We start from the raw sequence: 24,082 nt of genomic DNA, 5'->3' as shown, positions 1-24,082 counted from the left end.
TCATCAAAAGATTTTCAATACAGTTACCTCGCCTCTATGCCATTTTCATAATTCAATCAAAATCAATGTTGCAAAGAAAAACCTCTGGTGATAATTAAGGTAGTCCTCAGGGACAACAGCACAGTAGATTGGGTAATGATAGAGAACTGATTATGTCACAGCCTCATTCACACCAGCTGTATCCGATCAGTTGATGGTGAGGACAAAGAGGGTGGGGAGGGTGGGGGTGAGGAGTGGGGGCAATTGGTTTGGTGCAGGAGTAGGGGTAGGTTGGAGCAAAAGAGTGAAGCCAAGGGGTGGGGTAGTAGAGGCAGGGGGGGGGGGGGGGTAGGAGTGAAGGAATGGGGCGGGGCAGGAGTAGGGGTATAGGGGGTGGGGTACGAGTAGAAGTAGGAAGTAGGGGGGAGGGAGGTAGGAGTGAAGGAATGGGGTGGGGCAGGAGTAGATGTATAGGGGGTGGGGTACGAGTAGAAGTAGGAAGTAGGGGAGGGGGAGGTAGGAGTGAAGGCTGAGGGTGGGGTAGGAATAGGGGCAGGAGATAGAATAGGTGTGAAGGCAGGGAGAAGGAGGGGTAGGAATAGATGGATGGATGGTTGGTTTGTTGTTTAATGCTGCACTCAGCAATATTCCAGCTATATGACGGCGGTCTGTAAATAATTGAGTCTGGACCAGACAATCCAGTGATTAATATCATGAGCATTGATCCACGCAGTTCGGATCAATGACATGCATCAACCAAGTCAGCGAGCCTGACCACCCGATCCCTTTAGTCGCCTTTTACGACAAGCATAGTTGCCTTTTACGGCAAGCATGGGTTGTTGGAGACCTATTCTATCCCGGTAGGGTTGGGGTAGGGGTGGGGTAGGAGTAGAAGCAAGGGTAGAAGGCTGGAGTAAAGGCAGGGGATTGGTGCTAAAGGTAGAGGCAGGGGTTGGAGGCAGCTCTAGCAGTCTCTTCCCCTTGAGAATGGTTTCTTAAAACCCCTTGCTCCCTGTAGACACATATGTATTTAACCTTAACACAACTTTATTTGGGGACTCTATGTTAGTCTATGTGGCCTGTTGTTCCCCCAGATGCTGCAGGCAGCAGCTGCTACCATCTTCATCTTGACAGGACGTAGCCTTGAGACACGAAGGACCATTATAACCAGCTGCAGGAGAAACCTGGGTGATCTCTGTAGGTACCCCAACAACATCGTGGTTAGTGACTGCATCGTGATCATGCTCTTACGTATCAGTGGTGTGCTAAAAGTGGCATCAACCCTCACTCACTCATTCAAATCAGTGAGTGAGTTGGGTTTACGCCGGTTTTAACAGTATTACAGTTATATCACGGCGTGTCAGCATAATGTGGGTGGAAAGCCCGAAGTGATGCAGGTCTCAGACGTTTACCACTTCGGTGAAACCCACGAGCACGGGTATGGTGCTGACAAACCTAGAAACATAATTGGGGTGAACCGGGATTCGAACCCACAGTCATAGGGTTCTGGCATGCCCAAGGGACACAACTCTGCATAGCGAATTGCGTCGCCTTAGACGACTGGGACACCCGTGCCCCCTCATTCAAATAAACTCCTGTGACAAGGTGACCACTCACTTACACTTTGATAACACCAAACATATGCACAAGCTCTGTCATGCCAGACAGTAGCCTATCTCACTATGATTCTGCAATCCTGAGATTATTGCTCCTTGCGATGGCATTATTTGTGCACCACCTTCATATGTTGTTTTATGATAACATGAAGCCACCATGTATGTCTGAGACGTAAATACACTGTCGATGTCTGAATCTCTCACTGCCGTAATCATACTCAAAATACACACAAACAAACAAGCATTCAAACCTCTCACTATCTAAGTGGGGGCACAGGTGGCCCAGTCGTCTAAGGCACCACGATTCGCTGTGCAGAGTTGCATCCCTTGGGCACGCCAGAAACCTATGATTGTGGGTTCGAATCCTGGTTTGCCCTGATTATGTTTCTAGGTTTGTCAGCACCATACCCGTGCTCGTGGGTTTCACTGAAGTGGTAAACGTCTGAGACCTGCATCACTTCGGGCTTTCCTCGCACATTAAGCTGACACACTGCGATATAACTGGAATAATGTTGAAAGCGGCGTTAAACCCAACTCACTCACTCACTCACAATAGCTGCACCCTGACCTGCCTGTACATGGGGAGCGTCTGCCAGGTAACAGAGTCAGCACAATGATATGCACAGTCAGCTGCTGGAAGGTGGGACTCGTCAGCTATGCATGGTGTATAAATGCCAGAATATGAACTTTGTTGTATAAACAGTGAAACAGTTGGACTGCAGTTCCTGCAATACCAGTAGCTCAGCTGGAGGACCTGGAGGCATTCTTCCTGGTTCTTGTTGAGAATTCATTGCACATCTGTGGGCCTTCATGGAGGAGGTACATGTAAGATCTGACAGGACTTCAAGGTTGTCAAAGTTTGGGCCTTATATAACCTTCAACCTTGGGTAGAAAGTGTGTAACACGACTCCGAGGTTTTGGTTGAAAATGTAAAACTGTTAGGTTTTAAATTTCAACCAAAATGGAGGAAGAGTGTTTTATCCAACTTATGAACCGTCTATATGCAAGAAATACCAGAAAACATAAGAGTGAGTGAGTTAAAATTTAACGTTACATCAGTATTATTTCAGCCATATAGAGACTGAAATGAAAACATTTGGATGCTTTATAGTGAAACAATACAGTGTGGCATTTTTTAAAAGGAATTCAATTAAAACAAGTGGGTTAAAGCAGCATGCACACAAATGAAGTTATTGCATGTAAAATTGAGCAGCCTTTCATCACCGTTGCAGGTTCCATTCATGTCATGGCATTTTCATGTGAAAAAAAGAAATTGTGACTTTAAAAATCAAAAATCAACATTATGTTCACATCAAAAGGTCAGTTTATAAAACTTCAATTTTTATACCTATGTCTAACAATTCAAATATGAAACCTAAAAGAAGGTTCATAAAACTTCAATTGTAACAAAACCAAGGTCTTATAATTCATAATTGTTCTATAATTTTCAGCTTGTGTGTTTTTCAGTCGAGTCTGAAAACCGAAGAAAATTAGAAAATGCTGCCATATCTATGTTTATCAAAACTGTTAACTCTCAATACTACCATTGCTACACCACCATAGGGCGATGGATAAATGAAAAGCATTGATGGCAAATCAATCGGTACAGCTCCACTATCTACCTCTGTCAAGCAAGGGCCTACAAGATTGACCACGGTAATTACAAGACTACAGTATGATGAAGATAGAGGTCAGCCTCCGTAGCACTCAACATGGGCATTCACCTCACTTTCCCACCATGCCTTGCTCTCCCCTCTAACTCCATCTCATCAATCTCCATTTATAGCTGACCACAGTTTGATCAGTGGGATCAGCTGACTACATCCGATTAATGAGCGTTTGATTGTATATATCAGAAAACCTCAGTTCCAAGGCCATTTCTTATCACAGACAGGTGCTTCCTCACTATAGTGCAGGACTTGGTATACATATCTACACAAATAAGAGGTAGACTAGTCCTGCACCATGACCGTGGAATATATTTATTTTATGAAAAAATAATAATCTAGAATTGCATACAAAAGCAAGTCTAGCCAGCTCAAGCTAGCTCTGTTCTGAAATCAGCATAGGGAATTTTTTATTTTTTTTAGAGTCAAGAAGGATATTGTGTAATATAAGATTTCAGAGTGTAAATGTTAGTCTAGAGGTAGACTTACCTCAGAAATAGTTACATGTAAGATTTTATAAAATAATTCTGTAAATGAACCCGAAAATCTTTGCATTCTCAGAGTTGTTTGTTGTTCCAGCTATGTGACAGCTAGCAGTCTGTAAATAATCTGGACAAACCAGTGATTGATGTTGTGAGCATCCTCCCATCAGGTACTTGACATGTCGTCAACCATATCACTGAGTCTGACCAGCATCAGTTGCTGGCGGCCTATTCCATCCCAGAGAACTGACAAGGGGTTGAGAATGAGACTGGGCCATTTACTCAGGTCACTTAAGAGGAGCTAGAATGAAAAGGTGGGTTTTGTTTTGTTTGTGATAGTGCCACTGGTTGGAAAGATATGCTCCTTTTCATGAGTGAGTGAGTGAGTTTGGTTTTACGCCGCTTTTAGCAATATTCCATCAATATCAAGGTGGGAGACACCAGAAATGGGCTTCACACATTGTACCCATGTCGGGAATCGAACCCGGGTCTTCGGCGTGATGAGCGAACGCTTTAACCACTAGGCTACCCGACCGCCCCTCCTTTTTATGAACACCTGGTATCATCACTATTTGATAGTGATTCATAAGCACATGCTGATGATATAGTCGGAATCGTACAATTGACTTAGCTTTCAGAGATATCTTATGAATGAGATAAGGGTTTTTGTCGCTTTTATTTTATCATCTCCTCAGCAATATAGTATCCTCAAGAGAGTCAGCTTCATCAGTAATTTCAGCATCTGGAGCATCATCAGTGAGGCCAACAGAAAGGACAAACAATCGTACCATCTGTGGAATCAAACTCAAGTTTACATGTGACAATATTAAGCTAGATCACTAGCCACCTGGCTTCCCACATGGACACAGCAACTCCACTAGATGTATGTGTAATAATGAGGTATCTATCTCTGCCCCTGCTGACTGACCTCTATTGCCCTGTTAATGGAGATTGCACAGATTAGCCAAGTAATCCCCACACAGACCTAGTGAACAGTGGCACTGACACTGGAACTGATCTGTAATTAGGCTCACACCAGAGATCCTGGCATTACCAGGAACAGTGGACATCCTGGCATTACCAGGAACAGTGGACCGACTGGACACAATGCACACACATCAAGGGACTGTATGTCCTCTAACAACCCATTACCATAACCATTCCTGGAATTTAAAGTCACTTTGTACATGCATCATAATGAGTGAGTGAGAATGGTTTTACGCCGCTTCTGGCAATATTCCAGCAATATCACGGCGGGGGACACCAGAAATGGGCTTCACACATTGTACCCATGTGGGGAATCGAACCCAGGTCTTCGGCGTGACGAGCGAACCTGCTTCATAAAGTGAACACAATTAGAAAACAGACCACAATCTACAGTCATAAAATGAACACAAATTTACATTCGCTAAAACATAAAACGTCAGAAAATAACAACGAAATAAGATTTGTTGGGCATAAAAAACAAAAGAGTTAAAATCATTTGAAGAGATCACTGAAAATCAGTGATGACACCAGGTGTTTGCAAAAGGGTTAACATGTCGTGAACCAACCAGAGCACACACCACTCACAGCTCATGTTTTACAAGGCTCAGTAGACAATCAAGGAAACTAGACTTGGTTTATTTTAATCTAGACTTGCCTTGGCTTTTGGTAAATAAAAACAAATCTAAGTATATATACAAATTCCACAGTAATGGTGCCGGACTAAAGGCTCAGGAATACACTATGTAGAGGCTGTTCCTCTGTCGTGCCTGGGACCCCTGAAGATCCGGGATAGAATAGGTCTTCAGCAACCCATACTTGCCGTAAGAAGGCGACTAATGGGACCGAGTGGTCAGGCTCGCTGACTTGGTTGATGCATGTCATCGATCCCAATTGTGTGGATCGATGTTCATGATGCCAATCACTGTATTGTCTGGTCCAGACTCGATTATTTATACAGACCGCCGTCATATAGCTGGAATATTGCTGAGTGCGGCGTTAAACAACAAACCAGCCAACTATCGTGCCTGGACTGATGATCATGGGCCTGTACCCAGCATTCCCTGATTAACATTCTTGTTCTGTCACCTATGCTTGTGGGTGTAAATGTTGCCCATCTGTCTCGTTTGCTCTTGTTCCATTTAGAGCGTGTGAGTATGGTTTTACTCCTATAGCAATATAGCCAGTAATAGGCTATACATATTGCACACAGTTGGGAAATCAAACCCGGGCCTTCAGTGTGATGAGCAAACGCTTTAACCACTTGGCTACTCTACCACACCATCACACTTTGTTTGTTTGTTCATTTGTTGTTTAAAGCCGCACTCAGCAATATTCCAGCTATATGATGGCAATCTGTCAATAATTGATTCTGACCACCTGATGCAGTTAGTTGCCTCTTACGACAAACATAGTCACCTTTTATGGCAAGCATCGATTGCTGAAGACCTATTTTACTCCGGATCTTCACGGGTACCATCCCACTTTGAACTGACATAGTGTGTTTCAACTAAAAACAGCACTAAATATAACTCACCCATTTCACTCACCCAGAGTTAGGTTTTATGCAAATCTCAATAAAACAACCATATCACAGCCAGGGTTTCAAATATTGTACTGAAGCATAAGCTGATCAAGTAGATGAGATATGCCCTTCTGTCCAATCAGATTCACATAAACATTCTTCACTTGAGAATTGACAGGTGCCATCTTGAAACTGACTGCAGCCGGCCATCTGCCAAGACAGCCTTAAATCAATATTGGCTGTTAAACATCACGCACATATTATCTGTCCAGTCCGTTCAGATGGGCAATTGATGTTTTATAACCAATAACACACTGGGGGTGGAAGGAACCCCAAGAGTATTACAGGACACACGGAAGTTAAGAGGTGGTGAGGTGAGGTAAAATGGGGTTTAACGTCGCATCCAAGATTATTGCACTTATATAGCGACATGCATGTACGTGTGAGTGTTTGTGTGGCTGCTTGTACTAGTCCGGTCTGATGCCGACTTATAGTGCTAGCCCACTGAGATACCATGCCACAACTTAACATGAATATCCCACTCAGACACAGTATACTGACTCCGAGCTGACCAGTCCTTGTTTTAGCCCCTTAATGCCGAGCGCCAGACAGGGTAACAACAAGTACCATCTTTAAATGTCTTTTGGTATGACGCGGTGGGGGATCGAACCCATGACCTTCTGCTCTCCGGGGGGACCCTCTACCACTAGACTACGGAGACCATGGAGTTAAGAGAGAGGGTGACCAGTCTGTTATCGAACTGTTGCTGATGGCACTAATGGTCGTCAGGGAGGGTAGTATCTGTTGGATAGGTGGATGGGTGGGTAGGTGAAAGGCTGGGTATATTTAAGGGTAGGAGGTGTATGGATTGGTGGACATAAGAATAGGTGGATGGATGTGAGAGACAGTTGGGATGTTGTGGTTGGTGTACAGGTGGGTATTTTAAGGTTAGGAAGATAATTGTAAACCATGTTGACATTGCAATACATCACCCTCAAACATGGTATAACTTGTTGGTATTGTAATATATCACCCTCAAACATGGTATAACTTGTTGGTATTTCAATATATCACCCTCAAACATGGTGTAACTCTTGTTGGTATTGCAATATATCGCCCTCAAATATGGTATAACTCTTGTTGGTATTGCAAAAATTTCACCGTCAAACATAGCATTCTTGTTGGTATTGCAATATATCACCCTCAAACATGGTATAACTCTAGTTGGTATTGTAATATATCACCATCAAACATGGTATTCTTGTTGGTATTGCAATACATCACCCTCAAACATGGTATATCTCTTGTTGGTATTACAATACATGACCCTCAAACATCGATAACTCTAGTTGGTATTGCAATATATCACCTTCAAACATCGATAACTTTTATTGGTATTGCAATATATCACCCTCAAACATGGTGAAACTCTTGTTGGTATTGCAAAACATTCACCCTCAAACATAGCATTCTTGTTGGTATTGCAATATATCACCCTCAAACATGGGATAACTTTATTTGGTATTGTAATATATCACCATCAAACATGGTATAACTTGTTGGTATTGCAATACATCACCCTCACACATCGATAACTCTTGTTAGTATTGCAAAACATCACCCTCAAACATGGTACTCTTGTTGATATTGCAACATATCAACCTCAAACATGGTATAACCGGCCTGCTGAAATCATGTAGTATATCACTCTCCAGCATAATGTAACCCTTGTTGATATTATAGCACATCACTCTCAAGGGTAATACATCGCCCCTAAAGACATACTATTGTTTCAAGTGTGCTTCAAACTAACAACTCCAGATGTAAAATAAACCCAGATCGATGTTTCCACCCACTGAATAATGCACCCTGAGCATGGAAGCGAGATAAACACATTACTTATTGACCAATTGTATGGACAGCAAGGTCAGTGCTCCGGCCGTGTAGTGGAAGATCCTTTGACCACATCAGGAAATGAAATAAAAGCAAGTGATGGTGGCATAATTGTCCAATCACACCATGGGTCATGCTGTCAGGTTCAGGCCAGAAGTCACAAGTTGTCCACTCATGTATTCAACAGGCATTGTTGTAGTAACACCGTGAGGAGTCTTATGTGTTGTATTGAACTGGCATTACAGAACAAGCGCTGCTGTGAGCTTGGGGATCATGCAGTAGTGGTTAAAGGTATTATATCCCTGTCATGTTTCCATTTCCCTGATTAGTTAAATGTGTTTCTTCAGTTGGTTCAGCTGGCTGAAAGACATGAAGATGTGTTTCTTTCAGTATTTGCACCCTACTAAGTGTAATTGCCCACTAACTTCATGGCACTATTGATTGCACTCCTGAACACACAAGCAAATCAAAATCATTTCATTCCCCAGAGCATCTGGCTAACAACATCAATTGATTATTGTCAGGATATATCTATGTATTTATACTCAGTAGCAGCAAGGAAATGGTCACAGATTTACCCATTGATTCTTTCTTTACACATCAAAGTAGCTGGAGCATACCATCTTCCAATGCCTAGCAAGAACATTATGTGACCATCTTCCAATGCCTAGGTGGAACATACAATCTTGCAATGCACCAAGTCTAATACAAAGAACAGTCCGCATATATAAAAAAACAACAAGAAGTTTGTTGTATCCGAAAATTTGATCTCAAAAGAAAAAAATGCCATAATTCCTGCTAGGGGAATATAACTCATATCCAACTGGTTTTAAACAACTCCAAGTCATCCATTGGTCAAAACATTACTAGCAACCTGCTACATTCCAAACATGCTCAGTCTTTCTCTGAAGCATGGTGTGACTGTTTATTGATGTTTGGACTTGTGGCACATGCATGTCATGGTAATACATCCTCTGTAACAGTTACTATAGGGGTCCAGAGCTGTTGACCTTGACCTTCATGGCTGCCAGACATGTTTCTTCCCGGCCATGTTTTAGACCGTTGGGATGGAAGCGAACACAGATGTGTATGTCTGCACCAGCCCCTCACAGACAGCACTGTCTCCACACACAGACAGTACTGTCTCCACACACTTCACCTCACACAGGGCCACTGTGCCAACGGAAGAGCCTTCACTGACTTCAAAGAGGGACACTTTTACCATCCTAGAAAGTTTCCAGAACACACTTAGAACTTTTATATATCGGCATCCATGCCTCTAACATTAAAGTGACCCATGTGGAAAAAGTCATGAAAAAAGGAAAATCATCAAAACGTTATTGGTGAATTAATTTGAGTTGACAACATATGCCCTTAAGTGAGTGAGTGAGTTTTACTTTGTTTTGAACATGTTTATCAGGTAGCCTGCATGTCAGCTTGATGTGGGGGGAAAGCCCCAAGGGATGCAGATTTCAGACATTTACCACATGAGCACAGGTACAGTGCTGACACACCAAGGATCCTAATCAGGGTGAATCTGGAAGAGCCTAAAGTAACCCATGCACCATGAGGATGTCAGTTTGCTCCATGTACTTGCAAATGAGTGAATGTGGTTTGACGCTGCTTTTAGCAATATTGCAGCAATATGACAGGGGACACCAGAAATGGGCTTCACACATTGTACCCATTGGGGAACTGAACCAAGGCCTTAGGCGTGACGAGTGAACACTTTAACCCCTGGGCTACCCCACTGTCCTTCTTGTAAAGGCTGCATCATGATACAAATACATACCAGTACATACACTCTAATTATTTTATAACAATGAATATCACATTTTGTATGCATGACATTATACAAAAGATCCTTCTTCACAATCTAGCATAATGGACATCTATCAACCCGTGTCCTGTGTCACCTGTACTCTTATACCATCTTAGGAATTTACATTCATGATACAAACAACATTATTTGAAACATGAAATAAAGTATTGTTCTGAGGAAACAAGGTTATGAAGTAAGATTTATTAAGCAAAGATATTCACATCTACTTCTCAACATCCTAAAGTGATTGACTGCAATATGATGAAAAGATACTGAAGTAGATTACTTCCATATGAACACCAAACAAGAATAATAGGTTGTGTCAAATTCAGGACATCAACGTGATTTGTTGGTCCGATCAAGGAGAGAACAAGAACAGAGCAAGCAGGTCAAAGGAAAGCAGTGTCTAGATGAGTATCTGTCTCAGTAGGGGTACACATTCATTTCATGGTACTACACTGCACAAACAGTTACACACAGTCTTGGTGCCATAAGGAGGCAGTTGAAGGGAACGGAGAGGGGAGGGGAGGGGAGGGAATGGGATGGGGAGGGGATGGAGGGGTGGGGAGGGGATGGAGGGGTGGGGGATGGAGGGGAGGGGAGGGGATGGGATGGGGAGGGGGATGGAGGAGTGGGGAGGGGATGGATGGGAGGGGATGTAGGGGTGGGGAGGGGATGGAGGGGATGGAGGGGAGGGGAGGGGAGGGGGTCACATCTGTCCCTGATAGACCAAGGTTTGTAGTCTCCTCCACATAGCATCAGCTGCCAGACGGTGGCCTGGGCCTCACCTTTGCTCTACACCTGATAAGCAGCATGAAGGGAAGATACGATGTACGTCAAGGTAATGCCTCCGAAGTACACAAACAAGAACAGGTGGGGGTCGTATATTCTAAAAACCCACCTGAACCCTTCCCTGATGTCTTAACAAGGGGTAGCGGCGAAACAGAATGATATACACAGACATAAGCAAGGTCTGTCCACACACATCGGACATTGTGTCCACCTGATCCTCATGTTAGTCATTTCTCATGGCAGATACTACTGACAGCCTTCCTGTGGGTGACCACCTTAGATAATGTTAACTGAAATACCGTAAACTACACCTATAACAAACTCAAAGGGACCACTAATTTTAGTTCATTTTAACTGTAGTTCGCTATAAGCATACATACAGCATGTACTGATTGGAAACAAAAAATATGTTCGTTATATCCATCAGTTCATTATAACCATGTTCGTTATAAACATAGTTTACTGTATATAAAATAAAAACATTATAAATACACCCATGTACCTGCTGACTGAAACCTAACTGTGACATACATGTTATTTTCAATGGCTCACTAGCCAGATGGCCCCAAGCCACAATGTATAAGAGCTATGACAGTTGTAAGTCTTTGTACATATATGATATCCATAGTCATAGCGCTACAAACACTTCATTGATCGGGACCCATGAGATTTTCTTTTTGGTTAATTACAGCCTGCAGTGATAAGCTTGACCACCATGTTTTTTTGTTTGCCGCTTTACGCCACAGTCAGCAATATCCGGTTTCCTACAGAAGGGGCCTAGTCTGTTACCTCCCTTCTTCCGATGACACAAAATATTGTGACAAATACAACTTGAAAGAATATCAAACAGCTGATCAATAATCGATCAATGAGATCCACTGAGCTGACAGCAGTAAAATTGATCTGAACACTTAGTAAACAACAGCCACGTTGGTTTAGTGGACACAGCATCTCCACAGCGCAGAAGGTCGGTGGTTCAATTCCCGGCCGAGTCACACCAAAGAACATTCAAAGATGGTATTTATTGTTACCTTGCCTGGCACTTGGCATTAAGGGGACATAACAAGGACTGGTTGGCTTGGAGTCAGTATACTGTGTCTGAGTGGGTAACCATGTAAAACTGCAACATGGTATCTCAGTGGGGTAGCACTATAAAAGCAGCCACATACACAGACACACATGTCTTACAAATTGCAGCGCCATCTGGCGTTCTTTATTGTCAACGTCCTTTCGTGATCAATGACGTTCTTTATTGTAAACGTCCTTTCGTGCTCACTGACGTTCTTTCGTACACATTGTTTTTTTCTTTTCTTATTATGTCTTTTCGTAACATTTGACTATTGACATTAATACTTTTGACCTTTGTTTCAACTTTGTATTTGTTTAAAATTTGTTTTGTATTTTGACCTTCATTAGTAACATTTAGTTCTTTATTCGTAATATTTGACCCTTCGTGTACTTTTGTCCTTTTTTTTAACTTTGTATTTTTTAACCGAATGTACATCGCTATATAAGTGAAATAATCTTGAATGCAACGTTAAACCCCATTTCACCTCGCCTCCTGCAGCTACATGGCAATACACATATGTAGACACAGAGTTGAATTCTCCTCACTCACTTCCCGAGGGAGACCCCAGGGTGATGTTTCCATCAACCAGTGGCCATTAAGTTATCAGCATCTATCCGGGGACAACAGGTTCCACACACACAGAAACCAGTCCCTCACTCAGATGGGATGTCAGACACACCTCCCACAACAGATGAAGAAGCTACCACACGTGTAGCTGTCAGCAAGTCCTTGGCCAGATAATAGTCAGCTGTTTATACTGCCACATTAATGGACATTACATCTTACTTGCTTCTTCCTGGATACTTTCAGGAGGAAAAAGAGTATATTAAGCAGATGTTGGTGATAAGGTCGTCTTTACGAGTGTAGGTCTTGTTGATTTTATCTTTGGTTGGTTTGTTGGTTTTTTGTTTTGTTTTACGCCACACTCAGCAATATTCCAGCTATATGACAGCGGTCTGTAAATAATCGAGTCAGGACCAGACAATCCAGTGATTAATATCATGAGCATCGATCCACGCAATTGGGATCAATGACATGCATCAACCAAGTCAGCGAGCTGACCACCCGATCCCATTAGTCGCCTTTTACGACAAGTATAGTCACCTTTTACGGCAAGCATGGGTTGCTGAAGACCTATTCTACCCCGGAATCTTCACGGGTCTGATTTTATCTCATGATTACTTTGATCCTATAATGTTCAGTGTCATCAATGTGATAAACCATTACTGTAAACTTGGTATCATGATCCGATAAATATGCAAATGAGGTTGCCTAGCAGGAACTACTTTCCAGCTCCATTCCTCGATGCAATGCCTTCTTTCTCAATAAACTATTGACTAACATTCCCCCATTCTATGCTTGGAAAGACGTTTTCCAATGTGTCACTGTGTTTCTGTAGACAAACTTGGACACAAGTCATTTTGCACTATATGATAAATGGGGCGGTTCACTCAAACACTGTGTTAATACACGGTTTCTAAAGACTCTTCATTGAGTGAAATTACACCTTAAACATCAATAATATTAATAAATAATGATATTAATAATAATCTCTATGTATTCAGGAGAGTTGCCAAGAGATCAAGAAACACATATGGCAATACAATAAACTATGTTTATTACAAACCCCCTCATAACGAACTGATGGATATAACGAACAGTTTTTTGGTCACGTCCTTTATGTCGTGTGCTGTATATATGCTGTATATATGCTTATAATGAAGTATGCTTATAAAAAACTAAAATTATTGGTCCCTTTGAGTTCGTTATGACTGTAGTTTACTGTACTTGATTGTAAATCCCCACCAAAATTTCCTTGACATTTACAACCCAGGGGATTCCAGGTGAAAATAGGTCCCCAGCAACCAATGCCTGTCTGAATGGACAGTGTGGTGATATGGTTGATTCTGTGTCTGAAGGGATTTTTTTGTCCAAACAACTTCACAGGTCCGTTACTTTCACAAGTCTACAAGGCAACAATTTTTAGTTTAAATCAAAATTTTTAGAATATGTATATAATAAGAACAAGTTGTTGAAACTAGAGTCCCAAGGCCACATATCAAGACTTGCCTATTAGGAGGATAGAATTACTACAAATTCGTGAACTTTTTTCCCTGTACAGCCTTCGAGCAAGGCTAGTCAACAGGCTTAGAAAGGCAGTCGTGTCCTCACTGAAGTACACACCAGTGTATCAAGGGTCAGGTAGTGTGGCTGCTGTCCGCACCTCTGACGGACTTGAGAATTATCAATGAAGTGAAGTGTGTGAAGACAGGTATCCAGATTGGCCAGGCAGCACAGACAGATTATCTCCCCTGGTGTACAGACAAGGTCAAGGAGAAGGACTGCAGCCCTTATGTTGACAGATAATGTCCACTGATGCCAAAACAAGGTCAAGAGCTGCACCCAAACTTCTATACCAAGAGATTATCTCCCAGAAATATTTCCAATCAGAATGTTATTTTTAGTTGTTTATTTTCAAAGACTGTTACAACTGTCGTAATTGAAATGGTAATGCAACAGGAGACCACTTAAGCACTTTATTTAAGGATTGAAGTTGTTTCATTCACGCTTCATTGTAAATTTGCTCATGTGAGGCACCTTCTTCATCAGCTGATGAGCGTCATCAAATACAACTTCAATCCTTAAATTGACACACACATAAATCATAACCAAACAATAAACATCAAACCTTAATTATTTATCGTGAACTACATTAACGAGGAGAGTTGCTTTTGTCGTGACATCATCCGGCATTGACATTGCACCGGATTTACATCCCTTGGTTTTACAAAAGTCAGCGGCTACGCCAATGTCATTCATTTGAAACAGAAGTTGCACCCAGAGAAGCTAGAATTGAAAAGAAATGCAGACCCGGTTGAATCTTAAAATGGATTAATATAAACATTTCATCAACATTGGGTGTGTGTTTGAATCATTCTAAGCTAAGATGATCTGAAGATGGGGATTACCGCTAAAGGTAGCATGGTTTGAATTCCCGATGCATTTTGGCCCACACAACAGGATGGAAGTCAGTGATTTCTTTTGGTAGTTAGAGCATTCACGGATGCTTCATTTCGGAGACCATCAGGAAAATCATTTGGTTAAAATTTAGAGGAGAGAATTGTATTCTGTAATAAAAGATTTCATAGACTATGTTAGTCTTTAGTCCTGTAGTTCTACGCTCGATTGATAACATAATCATGCGATATACTGACGCTCATCGGGAAATGAACGACAGTTAGCTTGGTAGTGTCTGGATGAAGCCACCCATAACTGTCAAAATTTAATGATAAAACGGGGCGGTCGGGTAGCCTAGTGGTTAAAGCGTTCGCTCGTCATGCCGAAGACCCGGATTCGATTCCCGACATGGGTACAATGTGTGAAGCCCATTTCTGGTGTCCCCCGCCGTGATATTGCTGGAATATTGCTAAAAGCGGCATAAAAAATCACTCATTCATTAATGATAAAACATCAACTTTCTCAAAAGAGCATTACTGGTTCAGACCCCTTCTAATGCAGGTACAAGGGTGCATGACCGAGGCAGCTTATATCCTCCTATATCTCCTCAAAAGTAGAGAAGTTGTTCTGTGGCTTGCAACATGTGGCATAGTCTAATACCTGTTTGTTTCTTTGTTGTTTAACCCCACGCTCAGCAATATTCCAGCCACATGACATCAGTCTGTAAACATTCAAGTCTGGACCAGGCAATCCATGGATTGACATCGTGAGCATCGATCCACGCAATTGGGATACGATGACATGCACCAGACAAGTCAGCGAGCCTGACCACCCCATCCATTTGGTTGCCCCTTACGACAAGCACAGTCGCCTATTAAATATGTCATCCGCAACATGTTTCTTGTTCTTTGTTCAACTTTTATAACACATCAATTACGATTGATTGATGCTGATTTTCTTTACCGAGCTTGGTAAAACAAGTAAGGGTCATTAGTGAAAGGCAGGCAACTCCATATTATCGCGGTATCACTTTGTTGTGTTTTGATACATGTGGAATATGTGCTTTACATCACTTCCTGTTATGAACTACGCATGTTCAGTATGCATAGGTTGGGTCAACGGATTTGTCCAAACAAATGGGTTCTTTTCTAACCAGTTACGAATGGAGGTAGGGGTAATTCCACTTCCAAAACATTCTAGTGTTAATGTGCATAACTACGATAGCCACGACATACCGCAAATAGTCCTGTATTCGATCAAGCTATGAAATATTGTGCTTAGATTTGCTTATTATGTAAACAGTCGACAGGGGATGTGGATTACGAGATTTACCAGTACCGTGATAATAAAGAGTCATACCTATGAGTATAATAATTTAGAGTGAACCTGTATTATACATTGGAACATTGTTGTACAGAGGAAGAGTGTTGTAAATAGAAACATTGTTGTACACAGTAATAGTGTTATACATAGGAACAGTGTACACAGGAACAGTATTGTACATAGGAACATTGTTGTACACAGGAACAGTGTTGTACATAGGAACATTATTGTACACAGGAATAGTGTTATACATAGGAACAGCTCGCTAGTGTACACAGGAACAGTGTTGTACATAGGACCATTGTTGTACACAGGAACAGTGTTGTACATAGGAACATTACTGTACACAGGAATAGTGTTATACATGGGAACAGTGTACACAGGAACAGTGTTGTACATAGGAAGAGTGTTGTACATAGGAACATTGTTGTACACAGGAACAGTGTTGTACAAATGCACATTGTTGCATAGTGATTGTATTTCTGCAGTGTCATTGTCAAAACCAGGAAGAAGTTGATAATGCACAAGAACAATACACCAAAGGCTTCCGGTAGTAATATTTCCTGATCAAATAGAAAACCCCATTCTTTCCATATGCCTTTGATGCTGTTCCTTGTGTATACACATGCACAATCAGGGGAAACGTCATATCATCGTGATCTTACATGTCATGTGAAACTAAGAGAGTGGAAGTACATGTGCATTAGAACAATGTTGCAGTATAGTTTCAAAAACAAAGTGCACCAGTGGTGGTAGCGACAAATTCAGACAAAGCCTTTCCATGGCTGCTTAAAGTAACCGAGTTAAGAAAAATTGTATGTGCACGAGTGCACCAGTGTATTGTTTCCGTCATCCAGATGGTATTGTTGACATCATTCAAATCTTATCTTGATGTCAGAATGGTTAGAATGATGTCACAGTAGAAATGATGTCATAGCTGAAGATTGTTGACGTCATTCAACAATTGTGGTTTTCTTAGTTGGCGGTTGTGATCAGTGCATTTTTCTAAAGGGGAACTCAAAACGATTATGAAATAATGGGAATGAACGAAATTATTACATTCACATGTGTGTCATACTGATTTTATGAAACTTGTGTAAGAATTCTTGCATTACCCTTGCTCTCGCTCAGTATATACTAGAATTCTTACATTCATTACATAAGATCAGTATGACACACATGTTCGTATACTAATCACTATTTATTATCAATTGACATCAGCATAATACTCTATGATCTGTTGCACTAACGTATAATACTTAATGCTCCACTAGGGGCGGTTGGGTAGCCTAGTGGATAAAGCATTTGCTTGTCACACCAAAGACCCGGGTTCCATTCCCAACATGGGAAAAATGCGTGAAGCCAATTTCTGGAGTCCCTGCCATGATATTGCAGGGGTATTGCTAAAAGTTGTGTAAATGAATGGCGTACTCATTCATTCACTCACTCACTTTCCACTACAATCACATATGACTTCATGAGCCAAGTCGGCCGCGTCATACTAAAAGACGTTAAAAGATGGTACTTGTTGTTACCCTCTCCGGCGCTCGGCATTAAGGGGCTGAAACAAGGACTGGTCGGCTCGGAGACAGTATACTGTGTCTGAGTGGGGTATTCATGTGAAACTGCAACATGGTATCTCAGTGGGCTAGCACTATAAACCGGCATCAGTCCGGACCAGTACAAGCAGCCACACACACACGCGCATACATGTCGCTATATCAGTGCAATAATCTTGGACGCGACGTTAAACCCCATTTCACCTGACCTATTCAAAACAAGTTGCACCTGACTAAACCAAAGATCACACAATCCCATGACCATTCAACTGACATTTCCCAAACCTATATCCAGTGACCTGAGCACTGAACACAACAGGAATAAGGCTGCACTTGACATGTTAATAATAGAGCCTGTCCTGCTAGCCTGTCACACAGGGACGGAGATGACTGCACTCTCCAGTGAAGAATGGCCCCACTCTATCAGGGCACCCCTTCAGAGAAGTGGAAGACATGGACACGCTCCTTGAAGCTAGTGGGACTTCCCACCCTCTCGTTGACTCAAGTATGCTATGTGTATTGTCAATATCCCACTTCCTATAGGGTGTCACATTCATGGGTGTTTACACATCTAAGCATGAAAAACAGCTCCGATTGAACCATTAAGGAAGAATCAGGAACAGTACCACTTCAGTGTGATTGTGTTTTTGTTACTAAATCAGCTGTGACATCACGTGTTTGATACACATATTTGACCTCTTTATCGTATATATTCAAGTGATATATTATATCATATCATATCATATCATATCATATCAAATCAAATCAAATCAAATCAAATCAAGTCAAGTCAAGTCAAGTCAAGTCAAGTCAAGTCAAGTCAAGTCAAGTCAAGTCAAGTCAAGTCAAGTCAAGTCAAGTCAAGTCAAGTCAAGTCAAGTCAAGTCAAGTCAAGTCAAGTCAAGTCATGTCATGTCATGTCATGTCATGTCATGTCATGTCATATCATATCATATTATATTATTAAAGCATATAAGCACAGCAACTTGGAATGCTGACATGAGGTGGTCACCCCTGAAGATAACTAAGCAAGCTTTGCAAAGCTTTCATTCTACACTGCACGTAAACCTTATCACGTCATATCGCTCATTGGACGCAAAAGATATGTCAGTCATGTATAGAAAAGCGCCAAATTCCAAGCTCTCTGTTGTTCCTCTAACTTACAATACATTCAATTTGTAGATTTCTATTGTGTTTTTCTGCACAAAATGTATTGCCTATGTTGTAGTAACCACCTATTATTTACTGATTTAAATACGCTTACTGACAATGACTGAAAAAAAGTACTACTCTATGTAAATTAGCTTCAGCAGCCGTCAAATCGGCTGTTTCATTCAGAGGGGGTTTATTCTGATTTGACAACCTCTGATTTTCAAAATCTTGGTAGAATATGTGTTAATTGTTGACCTCAAGGTCATAATGAAACTGATGTGTTTTGAAGATGTACGTCCTGACTTGTGTACTTCAAGACTCATCTTCTGAATAAACATTCAAAACACTCAAACCATGTCCTCAATAGGACGGTACCACAATCATGGGCACAAATAGCTGAAATAATGTAGAAGTATCAAACAACAAAAGTAACATGATTAATGGAACTACCAGTCATATACATATTTGAAATTGTCCTTTTCAAGGTAGACAACTCCAGAGTCCCATACTCATGTGTAATATGTTTCAGGGGAGACAAGGGTAGAAAACTGTACCCCTATCACATTTGAAATGTACTGATTTCAGGGGAGACAACTCTATCACCATCACATTTAACATCTCTCTTGGACAGGGTAGAAAACTGTACCCCTATCACATTTGAAATGTACTGATTTCAGGGGAGACAACTCTATCACCATCACATTTAGCATCTGTCTTGGACAGGGTAGAAAACTGTACCCCTATCACATTTGAAATGTACTGATTTCAGGGGAGACAACTCTATCACCATGACATTTAACGTGTGTCTTGGACAGGGTAGAAAACTGTATCCCCATCACATGTGAAATGTACTGATTTCAGGGTAGACAACTCCTACCTGGCTGACACTTGTAGGCCACCTCCAGGTATTTGGATGTTTCTGGGCATGGGTCCTGCCCGAAGGTTTTTGCGCTGGCCACCAGGTGGCAGGAGTGTCGGTTCTGACACAAGTCAAGGAGCACCTGTAACATAACAACAATGTCTGAACATGACAGCTCATAATAAGTATAGGACGATAACTGATAGTCACCCAAACAACGGGAAACGGAACTCAATCACCCATCTAGCATATACTCTCCCATTTATTGGCATATATCCCTCCCTCCCTCCCTCCATACATACAGGTCTTGTCCTGATTGGGGTTGGGTCACCGATACCAGACATTCAGCCTAGTAACATTTTGATGTTTGTAATTATTTTGGTCAAATCAAATTTTCAAGTGCTTAATTTCTTTTGCCTGGCAGTTTGTTTATATGCAGCTATGAGAATCTCTTGCTGTGGCAGAGTTGGTAGGTAACAGTAAACTATGGTTATAACGAACTCAAAGGGACCACTAATATTAGTTCGTTATAACTGTAGTTTGTTATAAGCATATATACAGCATATACACAGCAAATATACAGGAAAAAAACAACCAAAATTCATCATATCCACCAGTTCATTATAAGCATGCTCGTTATAAATGTAGTTAACTGTATAACTTAGTCTTTTCTACAACTTTTCTTCTGAATTACACGACATCTGGTACTTTGTACTAAGAAGCCTGGTGTGAGTTTTTGTATGTAGATGTGATATTTCTGGATACTGCACGGAGGCTGTGGGTCATGTAGTCTGCACCACCCACATGTACTGCACAATGCATAGATGTGCAGATACTATACGCACTCATGAAATTGTTGCAACAATCTTGCAGCCATCTAGACACAGTGTATATTGTGTGCACTTCACAATAGGGGTACTGAGGCATTGGTTATAGTGGGTCCTAACAGTGTTAAATGTTAAATGTTGTACATTCCACACTATAAACACAGGTCATATCCCACAATAAACACAGGTCATATCCCACAATAAACACTGGTCATATCCCACATGATAAACATTGGTCATATTAAACACAATAACATTGGTCATATTCCACAATAAACACTGGTCGGATCCACACACAATAAACACTGGTAATAACCCACATAATAAACACTGGTCAATCTCACACAATAAACACTGGTCATATCGCATGATACATACTGGTCATATCCCATGATAAACAATGGTCATATCTCATATAAGAAATCCTTCTAAATGACTTGTCTGTTTGTTTGTTGTTTAACGACGCACACAGCAATAATTCAGCTATATGAGTGAGTGAGTGAGTGAGTGAGTATGGTTTTACGCCGCTTTTAGCAATATTCCAGCAATATCACGGTGGGGGACACCAGAAATGGGCTTCACACATTGTACCCATGTCGGGAATCGATCAGCTATATGAAGGCAGTCTGTAAATAATCAAGACTGGACAATATAATCAAGTGATCGACATCATGAGCATCGATGCCCGCAATTGGGATATGATGACATGCATCAACCAAGTCAGTGAGCCTCATCACCACTCCCGATAGTTGCCTTTTACGACAAGGATGGGTTACTGAAGACCTATTCCACCCCGGATCTCCACAGGTCTGATTGATGAAAAAAAAAAAATTCTTTCTAAACCTTCTAAAGACATGATTTTGTAATGGTACTTTTCAATAGACAAAGCTTTTCTTTTGCCAGCCAGGGCTCGATGTAGGGAACTGGATTTAACATGCACCAGGTGCATGTTGACATGAAAACCTAGTTGCACCAGACAAAACCAGGTTGCATAACAATTCATGAACTGATATGCATAACGCTGTGCTTGTTTTTTAAATTAACACAGCATCACGAGCAACGTCCCAGTCTGTCAGGGCACAATGTCACAAAATCAACCTCGCCACCAAGCCTGACCACCCAATCCATTAAGTCGCCTGTCACAACAAGCATAGGAGACCTATATCAACCCATTATTTTAACAGGGTTGTAGATTTCCGAATTTCTATCACGGAAACATTTAATGGTTTTTAGATACACTCTAATTTGTTGCCATGGAAATGAGAAAAATAATAATGTAAAACTTCCTGAATAGGAAAAGACATCCGTTCAGTTCCAACATGCCTGATGTGTAGACAAAGTTTCAGGCAAAGAGATTGAACAGTTTAGAGTTAGGCTCCAGAAACTCGATTTGGGAAGGTTACAATTACTTAAATTATTTGAAAACAAAAACTTAAACACTGAACACTTTTTAGTACAAATGGACTAACTTCCACACTCCACTATGGATTTCTTTAAATGTGGTAATTTTTATATTTTGAGGGGAAAAACATTAAAGTGATTTATTCCCCTCCCCAGAACTTTATTTTGGCGCAAAAATGTGCATTACACACAAGAAAATATGTCAGTTGTTTTTATATATGTTATGTTGAAAACTGCTGATCCCATGGATCAACTGAGATGAAACAGGGGTTAAATGTCAGGGGTTAAATGTCAAGTGTTTCTTGGGCTTTCGATAAATCGTCCATTATGAGATTAACACTGTGATCTAGTGAAGGATGTCAGCAAACATGAGTAATGTACACCAAAGCAACAACAACCATCATCATAAGAAATCCATTGTAAGTAAGTCTACACAAATCAATATGCTGCCCAATATTTGGCTGACAGACAGTGTGAAAAGTTGTCAAATGGATTTCTATCGACAATAGGACCAATGAAAGACTTCAGTTACCATTTTATTGGATTATCAAAGCTTGGCATTTGTCTTGGGGCAGCACTACCTCCTGTTGCCCCAGTTCCGTCCAAGGTAATTAGTTTAAGGTGTAAAGCATAGATCATGGCCATCACAGTGGCACTGCACTGTCTGATAATGTCAACATCACACGAGGCACGTGATTGTTGATTTCATTATTTGAACAATTAGATAGAAAATTGTCAGCAATGTCATGTCTTCAAAGTGTATTAACCTTTATTTAAAGGAAAATTATAGACAATAATATTAGCAACTTAAAAGTCGTCATAGAAATGACATTGTTTGAATTTTTCAAACTGCCAAATAAACAGTTGTTCCTCTGTTAAAGCTACACATCCATTTTGAGTGTCTTGCACCAGATCTATATTTAGCAGCAAAATCAGAAATAAAAACACAGATTGTAGGTCAACCAGAAAATTATATCTGGTCTCTACAAGAAAATCAATGTTTTTACTGGTGACAAACAAAAAAAGACATCCTGGCCTCATCCTAACCTAGCCCTGTATTAGCAAGGATTCCAGAAAATCAATATGGCCGCCAGCAGGTTGACACAAAAAGCAGGAATGGAGAATCTGCGACATTGAGCTTTGTTACAACTGTGTTATGTGGAATCAATGGTGCTGTGTAAATAGAGAAAGAAATAGCACCTTACATGAATAGCTCCTTTGTTTCCCATGTTATAGGATGTGTAGACTAGTTGATGGGAAATAGTATATGGAAGTGATCGATGAAAGAGCTCATTAAGTAGTTGTTAGGCTGTTATGACCATCATTATACAACTTAGATTATGTAGGGAGTGTGTGGCAGACAATGCTGAGACATTACTATGTCAGAACTGACAGTAAGTCAGGGTATTTACGCCGCAAACACAAACACAGCAAATAACCTCTTATTACCTGCCACACAGTGATGATGATACATTATTTCTAGACTAATATTTAGCAATTTTCTTAAAAATAATTAATATTTTTTTCTTCGTAAGAACCTTTTCTCTTCTGCTGTTTTCATGTGGAATCAAGCAAACTCGACTTGGTTAGTTTGATCCCGTGATGGGATTCGAACCACGGACCTTCTGATCCGAGGTCGGACGCCTTGTCCACATGACCAAAGAGGTTAGCCCCATCAGCAAGCTGACAAGGTAAGGATGTCATCTGCGGGATGACTCGACGCCCTGCTACACTTGCCTAGTCTTTTAGCAAAATAACATACCTAAAAAATATAAATTCCACAGTCATGGCACAGGACAACAATATTTCCTACAGTTTATGGTTTGAAAAGAACTGGATAAAAAGTAACAAGCAAAAATTATTTTAACGAGTGAATGTTGTTTTATGGCATATTAAGGAAATATGAAAGTAATCTATAATTTAACACTGCTTTGGCAGTATTGCAGTCATTAAGTGACAGCATGCAATATCTTAGTGGGGGACATTGAGAATGGGGTTCCCACATTGTACTGATGCAGGAGTCAAACCTGTGTGTTCAGTATAACAAGCCAGTACTTCAACCATGGGGCTAATATTAACTGCTTTGTAAGTTATATTAGATATATATTAGTCAAAAGAGGTTTCATGTACGTCTAAAGAAGTTAAAGAACACTCAAATTTTTCAAATAACTATC

At 41.0% G+C, this 24,082-nt stretch overlaps 1 protein-coding gene across 2 annotated transcripts in view; it reads right to left on the bottom strand.

Annotated features, from left to right (window-relative positions):
* LOC139473966 (protein eva-1-like) overlaps window positions 1-24,082 on the bottom strand; it is a 187,340-nt gene that overhangs the window by 53,096 nt on the left and 110,162 nt on the right. For both annotated transcript variants that reach the window (XM_071256832.1, XM_071256833.1), the window contains one exon: window positions 19,699-19,822. In XM_071256832.1, the coding sequence (XP_071112933.1) occupies window positions 19,699-19,822 (124 nt within the window). The remainder of the gene's footprint in view (window positions 1-19,698; window positions 19,823-24,082) is intronic.

The sequence above is a fragment of the Haliotis cracherodii genome, unplaced genomic scaffold (genome assembly GCF_022045235.1).
Source record: "Haliotis cracherodii isolate W230 unplaced genomic scaffold, xgHalCrac1.p SCAF_3, whole genome shotgun sequence".
NCBI classification, from domain to species: Eukaryota; Metazoa; Mollusca; class Gastropoda; order Lepetellida; family Haliotidae; genus Haliotis; species Haliotis cracherodii.
Note: the sequence above shows the minus strand (reverse complement) of the source record. Positions and strands in the feature narration are given on the sequence as shown.